This window comes from Saimiri boliviensis, chromosome 19 (genome assembly GCF_048565385.1).
Source record: "Saimiri boliviensis isolate mSaiBol1 chromosome 19, mSaiBol1.pri, whole genome shotgun sequence".
In the NCBI taxonomy this organism is placed as follows: domain Eukaryota; kingdom Metazoa; phylum Chordata; class Mammalia; order Primates; family Cebidae; genus Saimiri; species Saimiri boliviensis.
Window position 1 is genome coordinate 448,429 of NC_133467.1, and position 12,965 is coordinate 461,393.

General features: G+C 32.8%; 1 protein-coding gene across 8 annotated transcripts in view; it reads left to right on the forward strand.

Annotated features, from left to right (window-relative positions):
• The window catches only part of KCNT2 (potassium sodium-activated channel subfamily T member 2), a 436,518-nt gene that overhangs the window by 199,972 nt on the left and 223,581 nt on the right, over nt 1-12,965 (forward strand). For all 8 annotated transcript variants that reach the window (XM_074389701.1, XM_074389699.1, XM_074389705.1 and 5 more), the window contains exon 8: nt 1,092-1,186. In XM_074389701.1, the coding sequence (XP_074245802.1) occupies nt 1,092-1,186 (95 nt within the window). The remainder of the gene's footprint in view (nt 1-1,091; nt 1,187-12,965) is intronic.

Below are 12,965 nucleotides of genomic sequence, written 5' to 3' on the forward strand. Positions count from 1 at the left end.
AATCCCAGCTACTCAGGAGGCTGAGGCAGGAGAATTGCCTGAACCCAGGAGGCGGAGGTCACGGTGAGCCGAGATCGCGCCATTGCCCTCCAGCCTGGGTAGCAAGAGCGAAACTCCGTCTCAAAAAAAAAAAAGAAAAATTATTCTTCAAATCAGTTTTAATGGATTTGGTGAAATTTACGTAGATATCAATTTATGTAACAATTGTTATTACATATTTGGTTATTAACATTTATGAACATTCATTATTTCATTTACTAAGCATCATAATTTTATAATAAAGATGAACATAAATATTGGTGCCCATATCATGTGACTTTTATGTGGTTAGGTTTTAGAAATTATATTTTTAGGTAAATACTTAATGAATTAATGCTTGAAATAGATAGGATGTATTTCTGAGTTTTTACTTATATTACCAAATTGCCTTCTAGAAATTTATAATGAAGTACCAAGGAGTACTGTATGTGAGTGTTCATTTTTGCACTTTAAACACACTGAAGATTATGTTTTACTGTTTGTCTATTGGAAAGATAAGAAGTACAGCATATTTTGAATTGACATCTATTGTAGTGCTAAAGAAATTAAACTTACAAAAAATTTGTTCATTGGTTGTTTTATTTTTCTTTTCAAGAAAAACTGCCTGAGCTAATTTATATTTATTTTCCTGATAATGAGCTTTGTTTGTAGTTTCACTCATCTATTCTCTCTTCCTTAATTAAATATACTATTTTCTGATCTTTTGAAATTAGGATTTTTCATCAGAGATCACGCTTAATAGGTAGAGGTTTAGGAAAGTAGGTGCAACACCTGTTCTGATGTCTGTACAGCAAGTAAACTGAAATGTAGTGCTGTGGTGGTCTTCTTACAGCAGTATCTTTGTACTAGGTAAGCTTTAGTAAGTTACATTTAGATCTAGGGAAAAATGGAAATATGCTTATATTTCTGTTTGAAATACATATATTGATTACATATGTATGTATATGTAGAGGACAGTTGACATGAAATGTATATAATAAATGTAATGAAACTCATGAGTATTTAGCATTTGTCTAAATTAAAAAAATATTTTTTTTTCTGTGTTATTTTAGAATGATCTACACAGAGCCATTCAGCGTACACAGTCTGCAATGTTTAATCAAGTTTTGATTTTAATATCTACATTACTATGCCTTATCTTCACCTGGTAAGATTGTACACATCAGCATTTATGTTATGCTTTATTTAATTATAGTTTCTAAAGGAAACCTTATTATAAGCCACTTTCATTAATAGTTGTCAATAAATAAATAAATAAATAAATATTCCCCCAAAAATATAACGGATCGCCTACAGAAGTAAAAGTAACTCTTGCTTCAGTCTTACAAAATAAGAACACACGTAACATCATATGCTATTGATATATACTGCAACTCTGACATTTTACCAACTGCTATAAACAGCCAAACTATGACAATTTGTATTGCATGTCATAGTTGTCAAACAAGATTTTTTCCTACAAGCTACTGAAATAGAAGTGCCCTCATCTTTATATGTTATTCAAAGCAGAAACATGGTTGAGAAAACTGTCCTTACCAATCACTGCTTCTGCCTCTGCCTTTTCTGCCTGATTTTTAGTGTGCAATCAGGCAGAAAGCCAGGGAAGATTTATGAACAGTGCAAGGCACGACCTGGCAATTCATTATAAAAACATATTAAAATATGCTTTATTATAAAAACAGTTATTTCCCTTTTTGGAAGGTCACACTTTGACAATTATAGCATAATCCAGTGTGAAATGTGAAGGTCACACTTTGACAATTATAGTATAATCCAGTGTGAAGTGTGACACTGCACATATGGATTCATGCAGATCTTTAATGAGAGGAAAAATGTGAACGTCAAAAAACAGAGTAGAATAATATGTTTGTGTTTCAGGAATCTTAGATATGTGTAGTTGTGCTGTGACCTTGATCTAACCCTATTGAGAAAGGGAAAAAGCTAAGTAGGAAGTACTAGAAAAGGAAAAATACACATATACGCTAGTACAACTGAGCTAGGTATAAATATAGCTATACATGTATGCGTGTAAACATAGATGTATTGGTATGACAAGGTTCTGCATAATAGGATGTGGTTAATAACTATGAAATGGTTTTCAAATAGCTTTATTGCATACTTTTAAATTTAAAACAGTAGACCTATTTTAGCATATTTAATGCCTTTACATAGAAAATAGCCTCGAAAATTGATACAACCATCTTATTTTCTAGTGCCTTTTTACCTTTCACAAGCTGTCTTTATGATTCACCTAGTAAATACGTAACTCGATTAATACGAAACATTAATTGCAATTATTTCCCTTCTGAAATCACTAAAAATTCTTAATTTCAATGTAATATTATTTGGGCAACTTAAGAGTTTTCTCTTCTAACTTAAGGGAAAGTACTTAAAATTTTAAAAAATTATGCATGTATTACATGCATATGGTAATTTTTCAATTGTTGGAAAATTACAAATACTAAAATTAATGATTACTAAATATAATGTTGGTGCCTCTTAAAGTAAATTTAGTCAAAGGATAATTGAGACATTAATGTGAAAAAAAAGGGCATGTTATTTTTACATGATGACATTTAGCAGTACTTTTGTTCTGGAGGTATTTTCATCACAATCTTTACCTGTAGTGCGCTTTCTCTGCGCTCCTACTTTCTGCCTGGTACTTCTATTTTTCGGATAGGTTTTATTTTCAGAGGTGTGACACCTAGACAAATTGTGCCATTTTCTTATGCCAAAAGATTCAGCATTGCTAGAGAAAGGGTTTTTCATTATCTATATGAAACTTCCATTATGTAATATATTCATTATTGAAATTATTTCTATTTCATTGTTTTATCTGCTGTAATAGTTGTTGTTTTTGTTGTTTTGTGTGTGTGTGTCTTTCATTTTTAAATAATTGAGTAGTGGTTTTGAGATGTTATCTAATATTATTACTGTCACCAGTATGTGGATGTCTCTTAATGTGCAGTAATTACATAAAATTAAGTTTAGCTACATACAGTTTTATTGTTTTTAATCACATATATATTAATATGTTCTTAAATTACAACTCAAATGGATAAAACGGAGGTTTGATTTCTTTTTGTATTCTCCGAATTACAAGCAAAGTGTCTTCATAACTGATGATCATCATCCTAAGATCGAATAAGTTTTATTCAAGTTCAGCATCAAAAGTATAATTACAAAGAAACATAGAAACAATGTTATGTATTGGTTATATCTTAGTCATATCATACAGGCTGTTTTAATGGAAGTGTTACATCGTATACAATGTAAAATACAAAGATACACAAAAATATAAGAACTTAAATAAAAATGTCTAGGCAGTCTGTCTAAGACTGCTTCACCAGCTTGATACATCTGGGGAATAGTTTTCCTTATATCGTGTTTTCTCCCATTTTTAAGACATAGTATCTATCTTGCGGTTCAAGATGGCTGCCCTGTTCTTGCCAGTATAGCCTAAGTCCAGCCTGTAGGAAGGAAAATAAGACACAACTTGTACTTTACGCTAGAATCTTGCTATATATCCACATATGGCTGAAAGGGGGCCTGCAAAAATGTTGTCTAGCTAGGTAGTAGTATATCCAGCTGAATATTGTACTGTCAACACCCAAAAAAATGAAAACAAACAAACAAACTGGAGACTGGAATAAAAAGAAATCTCTTGGTACTAAGTGATAAAAGTCCATATATACATTAGTTGTTTAAAACTTAGGGTTATCCTAGCTTAGAGCCCTTGGACAACTTTTTTATACATCATTAAATGAGGATATTAATCACTCTATAAGGTTGTTTTAAAATGAGGATTTAATTAGATATAAAGTGTCAAGTGAAGGGCATGGCATATAATGTGAACACTCCAAAAGTTTTAGTTTTTACCCATTTCAAATGCCTTCTTTATAAAGGATGATTAAATTCTCATGTGAGTTCACAAAAACTAAATTACTTGAAAATATCTAAGCAGAGTCCCTATTAATAAAACTGTAAGCCTGGACCATTATGCCTAAAAACATATTAACAGGAAATAAACCAACTTTCATCACTATATTCAAGTTTTCAGCATTTCCTACATAATTCTAATACTTGTGCCTCTCATTTCTCCACTAAGTTAAAGATAATGGTAGTAGCATTGCTCTCTTGGTACAGTCAGTGCTTTCAATGACACACAGCATCACAACATGTCCCTGGCTCCAGTTTTACTTCATTTAGGGTACTTTTAAAATTTGATCTTAGTGTAACATGACAGGTAAAAACCAAGGGCATGGTAAATAGGGGAATAATTTTAGGCCACAGACAGGAAAGTAACTGTTCTGTAAAGACAAAAGTAAACTATTTTTTGGATTATTGAGAAATATTTTACTTATGAATAATTCCATCATTTTTTGTTAACTGCTTTCTGAATATTGAGCGACATGACCTGTCAGAAATTAACATTGCCAAATCAGAACGTTTAAAATGTACATTGTAATTTGAGCCTGGAAGATTTGGATAAATTGGCTATGTTGTTCAAGAATTTCACAGTCTTAAAATCACCTGTTTTAGAAAGCTGTTACATGGTTTAAAAAAAAAAATCTTCATCATTACAAAGAACTATCATTATGCATCTGTCTGCAAGAGACACTTGCTTAGTGCCAAACTGGAATAAAAATTAAGCTGCTGTGCTGACCCACTCTCTATGGGAAATGTGCTCAGAATTGTTTTTTGCTATCATTGTAATGGAATTGGACTAATCTGTCCACACATTGGCAGTGTACCCCTCTTCATCAATAATGCACACTTCCAAGACAGCTGGGAATTGTGATTCATTCTGCGTCTCTAAAACAAAGCAGAGTAAACTGGAACATCCGGGAATTAAGTGCATGACTTTAGCTTAATTATCAACATATTCTAACCAATAATAAGCACTATAATTTGTAGTGAATTTGGTGTTTCTAATTTTACACTGATAGATTATTTTGCAACTACTTTACTTCAAACTTTAATTTTATTTGAATTAATGTGTTTGTATATTTTCATAATATTTCATAGGAATATAACAAAAGTAACTACGTTAATTGATTTTCTGTCTTAGTTCAATGTTATAATTTCTTATTTTAGCATAATAATAATTGCATCAATTCACCTTCCAGTCTTATTTCAAGAAAAAATAAATTATTGTTTAAACATAAGATCATGTTAATCATGATTAACATGCTTCATTCAAAAGTACTTGGAATATTCCCATGCACTGATTAAAACCTACTTAAAAACTAGATGCTTCAGTTCTTGAACTTTATTTACTGGCTGAAGTCTTAAGGCAAATAGCTACTTGGGAAGTGAACAGTGAGAAGATAAGTATTGTAGTTTGGAGGAAGTATTACAACATGGTCTAATGGTGTTAATTGCCACTGTCATGATATTTAATTCCAAGTTTGTTTTTTTCACATTAGTTTCGCTTACATTATAAATGAATTACTGAAAGTGCATTTGCCTAAAGATTTGGCAGTTGACTAACAACTTTCTTCCTTATTCTTTCTGCTATGGTTTAAATTTTCATCATGGCTATGTATGATTTTTTAAAACAAACAGTACAAAGTCACAAAAAGTAAGAAATGTAGAGGGAGGCAATAAAATTTAACACAAAATGCAAAATACAGTTACATGTCTCATTCAGTATAATCTGTGTAATTAATTTACTCCATATTCAAATGAGTGTCATATTAAGTTCTACTTCCCCACTTTCTCCTCATCATTCAAGTATTAACTTTCAGATCGTAGCTTCTTTATGACACTTTCTTGAAGTCTATCTAAATTATGGGAGATGCTCAAGCTTTTTGCTTCTTCGGGATTCTAAAAACTGTGAAATACATAATGGTTCTTTAATTATCAATGTTTTTTCTAGACTTTTCTATTTCATAAGAGCAAAGACTCAATATGCCTTTCTTACCATTTCATGCCCAGCATCTGTTTTGTAGTTTGAAAATACTAGACGTTTAACCAGTATTTGCAATTGATAGAAAATAACATTTTGGAATAACAATACTCTGTTAAGTGTTGCAAACCATATATTTTAAGAATATTATTTTAAAACTCTTATTTTCAGTTAAGTTTTGTGTGACGTCATAGGAAGGACTCTTTTCAGTTATAAACCAGACTGTAAGTCTGTGAAAATGGTGTTCTGGAATCATTGCTTCTGACAAAAACATACAACCGAGTAGTAAAGCTTTTGCAACTTGTCAATTTAAAAAATACCCTTGGATATAATTTTTGTAAATTATACACACATATAAAAATGATAACTCAAATTCTGGCTAATTTTATTTCCATATAAGCCCCAAATGTTTGCCTTGAAAATTTTCTCTTCTTAGCTTTTAATTTTAGAATTTGTGAGAACAGAACAATATAATGAAATTACTGAAACTGTTGGGGAGCAAATGGGCTTGCTGCCTGAAACACAGAGAAGCCAGTAACTAACTGTGCTGCCGGCTTTTGAGAAAAGAAAGGCTTTATTGCAAAACTGGACATCAAAGAGACAAGTCAGGCTCAAATCAGTTTCCCCGATTTGGGGCCTGGAGCAAGTTTTAAGGGGTCAGAGGGCAAGAGAAAGGATTTAGGAATGTTGGCTTGACAGAATTTGATTAGAGGGCTTCAAATGTGGCCATTTACAGTAAGCTATATTGAGGCAGATTTTAGCCCTGCATCTTCCAGGCCAAGGAATCTCTCACTTCTGCAAGTTTTCAGCATTCAGATTCTAATTCTGTCCCATCTTCTGGTTCCAGATGTTGTTAGAGGTCAAAAATTTTTCTATTGTACATGTCCTGACTATATGACTTACAGTTTTTGGTTCTGTTATACCTAAAAGGTAACTTGACTTTTTTTTTTTTAAATCAACAGCAGGTCCAGTTTGAGCTGGTTCCTTGGTTACAGAACTTTCAACTGTATGGAGCATAAAAACAAATTGGTTAAATACTCAGAGCATTTTCATAAGTAGCATCATGTATTTCTCTTTTCATTATCATTTAGGATTTAAAACTTTTTTTTCTATTTCTTTCTTTGATTTTTTTCTTGACATTTCATTTTTACTTTCATCTGATCTGAATCCTGATCCTCTCCTGAAAATCTGTTACTCTTCCATTATTTTGAAATAAAGAAAATACATGTTTGTGCATTAGGGCACAGCGTAGGGCATGGTCAGCTTACATAAATTATTAAATGGCAAAGTATATTGACCCCAAATGTATGGCTAATGACATGATTCACAATTTTTTTTTTTTCATAGATGCAAAGACAGTGACCAGGAGAGTGAGATATTTCTTTTAACAAGAGAAAAACTGGTTTTATCATTACCTTAAAAAAAAAAAATCCTCTAGAAAATGTAAAATCTCAACATCTCAAATGATCTTAGGTTTCATGGACTATTAGATATTAGGTATACAATCTACAGGAAAGAAAAATGATTATTTGGGACAATTTAATTGGTATTCACTCAATAAATACCAAAGTGCAAGTTGTGGGCTGATTTGAATGATGATTTCTGAATTACATGCATGAAATGAAAGTGTTAGATGCTTTTAGCCCAGAATGCCATTGCTAATTAAGTTTTTCAGTAACTGTGCACAGCAATAGGCTTCATAGGAAGTATATGGATATTTAACATTATTTATTCCTGCCATGTGACTTTTTTTCTCTGAAAACATTTTGTTGTACAAATTGACATTTACCAGGTGGTAAAAAATTTGCAGTCTCAATATTTCCTTTCATTCAATTTAATGTTTTCCTTATAAACCATGTAAAAGCTTGAGAAATTTACATTACCAAACATAGAGTTAACATTTTAAGAAGCACAGAATAAATAACTTGGAATTAATGTGCCTTTGTAATTATATACAGGGCCTATTTAGGTAAGCAAATCAATTATGATTTTTAGGTATTTTGAAAGGGTAACGTAAGAGTCGGTATTTAACTTTCTAATTAAATTTTGTTTTAGAATTATGTAACAGCAAAATTATTTTGTATGGGTTTGTGTCAAAGATAACACTTCAGAATGTTTTGTAAAGAAGCAACAGCCACAGAGGATTCTTAACTCAAATCCAACATCTCTCATGAGATTGTCTTGAAATATTTTTTAAACAATGCATTTTTCTAAAATAAATACTCAATCGAATATTGAAGCCTTACAAATTATAATTTATTTAAATTCTTTTACATTTGGAATATATTCTTAATATAATTTTAGTTTTTACATTATTTTCTGGTTTTTAATATTGCTTTTTAATGAAGCAGTCACCCATTCAGGAATGAGAATATTATACACCTGTATATTTATTTTGTATATATTAACAAAATTATATATGACATTGTAATAGGTAGGTTTGACCCCGTTGCAGGTTGGGGCTGAGATGGAATGTAAAATTGTAAGTCACATTCTGGGTGTTTTTAGTTTCATGCGTTATCTGCACTGGGAGCTTTGCCTTTAAAAACCTAAAGGTTCCTATTCCCCGAGCCTTATCTTCTAATTCTGGTTCTTATCACTGCAAAAAGCTGAAATCTGTCATTGTGAATGGTGCATTTTGAGGCCAAGTCTTACCCTGGGAGGTCTCTCACCTGTACTGTCAAGTAGCAATTGAGTGAAGTCTTTTCTAGGTCAGGGCAGGCTATTCACTAAGTTAACTGCTTACTTCTCTTATGAAAGATGCATTAAGAAGCCGTGACTAAAAATAGATAGCTTAAAGATCAATAATCAATAGTCGCCATTCAGATTTAGTTTGTGTTGAACCTTTTCCATTTACCAAGTACGTGGCATCTAGGTTGTTCTTAATGCATTTACCTTATTTTTTGTCACTTACTAACTTCCTTAATTACCCTCTTAATGATAATTGTTGTCACACCAGAGTGACTGCAGAGAGTTGCTTTTTTTTAGTAAGCTTTAAGATGTGCTTGCCATCTGGAAAAATGGTAAAAATAACAAACACTGGAACCATGCAGTCCAGGGCTCATACTACCTCTTCTTCATTAATCAATTTAGTAAGTATAACTTCATAGCATTTAACTGCTCTAAGTTCAGTTTGCTATCCATAACATGTAGATAATAATACTGTATAGAATTGTTGTGAAAATATTGAGTTAATATATAAATAGTAAGTAATAGAGAACACAATTCATTATATGAACCAAAAAATTATTATTATTTAATTGTTAGTTTGAGAGTAGTGTTTTTTTGTGGGGAGGAGGGCTGTGCTTGCATGAAAATGGACTCCACTGTTATTTTCTAAATTGTCTACTCCTTTTTATTCAGTTTTACATTCAGACAGTCTTGAGAAAGTATATAATAATGTGTGTTGATTAAATAATGAATACAAAATTTGGGAGTAAGAAATTATTTTGTTTGGAAAATAGTTCACTTTTTGATTGGGTTATCAGTTGAGAAATATAGTGTTCTTACTGGAAAATGGAAAGAATTCCTCTCAGGAAACTTGTATTAAGACGAATCATCATACGTTTATGCATTAACATCCACATTCATACACTCATATGTATTCTTTGGTTTAAGTGTGTCCTGCCTGCTGTCTCGAGGGTTTTTAGGTAATTTTTTTGTAATATATTTCTGATATGACTGTGTAATTCATTGATGTCTATTATATATCGGATTCTAATTATGCTTATAGAGATGAATGTTTTTAGTACATGATCTTAAGACTCCAAAGATGTTTTGGGAAAATCATGTATAACACTAGTGGTATGAACAAAGTCAAGATGGACCACAGAGAATGCACACTTTAATTGGATCTATTACTTTGTTCTTCTGTTCATAAATGACCAGGAAACACAAGGGGGCAGAAATAAGAACTTAAAACTTAGAAATCGTTAAGGGCACTTTGACATCTAAAAATGGGAAGACAAAATCTGGATGTTGTCAAGAAAGGTACTTTTTGTTAATCAGAGGAAGAAGACATATGTCGAAGTAAAATACAATGGTAGCACAAAAGGCAGGATGGAAAAAGTAGAATTATATTGCTTTAGTTTTTTATACTATACATAAAATTTTAAGTTCGAAGCAATCATTACAAATGCAATAAAATAAACCAAAAGAAAGAGACTTTGTCAGTAAACCGATAATGTTAAGAAAATGGATCTTTATACATACTTAATTCAAAAAAAAAAATGGAGTGCCTTACTTAAAGCGTAGTACCAAAAAAAAAAAAAAAAAAAAAAAAAAAAAGGCCTGGCAAAGTGCAAGGAAGACTCTAGGAGGAAGTCTTCTTAACACATACTTTTCCTCCTCCACTCCCAATACCAACGTTTACCTGTTCATGCCTCCCAAGTCAGGCAAGAAAAATGCCAAAAAGGAAGCTGTTGGTTTTTTTTTTTTCTGCCATTTGGGAAACTGGAGAGCCTGAGACTAGAATAAAGGCACCTGAGTGGGGACTGAATGAATCAGAACCAGAGAATTGTTTAAACCCGGAGATCCAGCATAGGTGGACATCTGCTGGGGTGAATCTTACCAATCCCCTGGCCTCCAGAGAGTTAAGGGTGAACTAAAGAGCTTGGCTGAGGCCTCTCCACTTACTGAGAGTGGGAAATTTGAGAACAGAATCAGAAAGGTTTCTTGCTGATACCTTGCCAGGATCTCATAGCCAGTGTACTGCTGTCTCCCAGGAGCAAAGACATCTCTGTTTTCCTGAGAATTGCTATCACTTGCTCAACAAGTAGATAAAAGAAAATAATCATCTAAGAGAGCCCATAATCAAGGAAAGGGAAAAAAATAATCTAGATTGGTCTCTAATGAAATAAACTTGGTCACAGAAATGGAACTCATTAGGGAATGGACTTAAAGGATATATCTGGAATACCTAATCAATAGTATAGATGTTCATAAGAGAAAAAAACCAAAAGATAGAGGAAAGATAATAAAGAAATAGGAAAAAAAAAGGTATGCTGTTTTGACGAAAGATGTGAGTCTGGAGATTAAAATATTAGAAAAAAGCAACCATCTCAGCATATGGTGCTAAAATTACTTCACTCCAAAGACAAAGAGAAACTTGTTCAAGCCTTCAGTAGGAAAACAAAAGATTATTGACCCAATTACTTATAAATTATGTACTGCCTGTTTACAAAGATAGGCAGATTGGCCTTCAAATATGTCCATGTTATAATCCCTGTAACTTGTGATATGTTTCATTAGATGGTGAAAGCGACTTTGAAGATGTAATTCAGATTACAGACATTAGGGAGATTATCCTGGGTTATCTAAATGAACCTGGTCAAAAGTCATATGAGTCCTTATAAGAAGAAAACTCTGGGGCTGGATTCAAATAGATGCATTATGAGGGAGATGAGGCAGAAGGGAAAGAGAGATGTGAAGTATGGGAAGGACTCAATCAGCCATTTCCTGGTTGATGCAGAAGAAGACCACGTGCCAGGGAATGTAGGAGTCCAGTACAAGTTGAAATTGGCTCCTGGTCAGGAGCCAGGGAGGAAATAGTACTTTAGTCCAGCAGTCACATAGAACTGAACTGCCCACAACATGAATGGACTTAGAAGCAGATTCTCCCCTAGAGTTCTAGTAGTGAGCCTGGGCTGGTCAACACCTTGATTTCTGCCTTGGGAAACTCATAGAAGAGAAACCAGCTGAGCCCAACTGGACTTCTTGCCTCTAGAATTGTGAGAAAATAAATTTGTGATATTTTACATGGTGTTTATGGTAAATTTTTAAAATGCTGTTTGTGGTATTTTATTTTTATTTTTATTTTTTACTGCAGCAATCAAAAACTAGTACAGTTTTTTATGGAAATTCAACCCAGCAATTCCATTGCTGAGTATATACTCAAGGGAAAATAAATCACTTTACAAAATGGGCACAGATGAGTGCCCATCTGTGGTAGACTGGATAAAGAAAATGTACATATACACCATGAAATACTACACAGTCATAGTAAAGAATGAAGTCGTGTCTTTTACAGCAACATGGATGCAGCTGGAGGCCCTCATCCTAAGTCAATTAATGTGGGAACAGGAAACCAAATACTGCATATTCTCACTTATAAGTGCTAGGTAAACATTGGATACATACAGATGGCAGCAATAGACACTGGGGATTGTTAGAAGAAAAAGAGGAAAAGGAGGGCAAGGGCTGAAAAACTATTAGGTACTGTGCTCACTATATGGATGATGGGATCACTTGTACCCCAAACCTTAGTTTTCATGCAGTAAATATATTGATGTAATGAATCTGCACATGTACCCTCAGAATCTAAAATAAAAGTTGAAATTATATAAAAAATAAAATTAATACATTTGCAACAACCATTACATCTACTATACTGAAATTCCAAGATGGTTGAAAAATATGTCTAGACATCAGAGAGAAAAGCCTAAAATCAAGAAATCCCATACCCACTTCCCTAGGTGTAAGTAAGGATTAAAAGAGTGCACATTCCCTCTGAGAAAATAGGGAAGAATAAGAAAAAAATTGAATGATGACAAAATATGAAATTGCCTGTGAATTATGCAGTGCATTTGTGTAATCAACATTTATTGAGAAACTAATATATTTCAGAACTTGTACAGGGCTAAAGATAGAGAGAAGGAGAAGTAGACAAAGGTAATGCTTTCAGATAGTTTATATTACATCCGGGGGTGGGCACAGATGGGAGACAAATAATAAATGTTTGTCTTTTATATGTTGAGTACTGATAAAAACTACAAAAATTAAAGCAGAACAAATGTGTTGGGAGGTAGATTTCAGACAGTTTGGTGAAAGAAGTCTCTAAGGAGTAACATTTGAGGAGATGATTGATCCCCTCATTGGATGCAGCATGATCTAAGATATGACTATGGAGGTTGGGTGACCAAGATGTGGAGGAAGGAAAGATCATTTAATGTGAATACATTGAAACAATCTGAGAAGTCAGACTGTTTCAGTCAGTATCCAGACACAAAACCAAAAA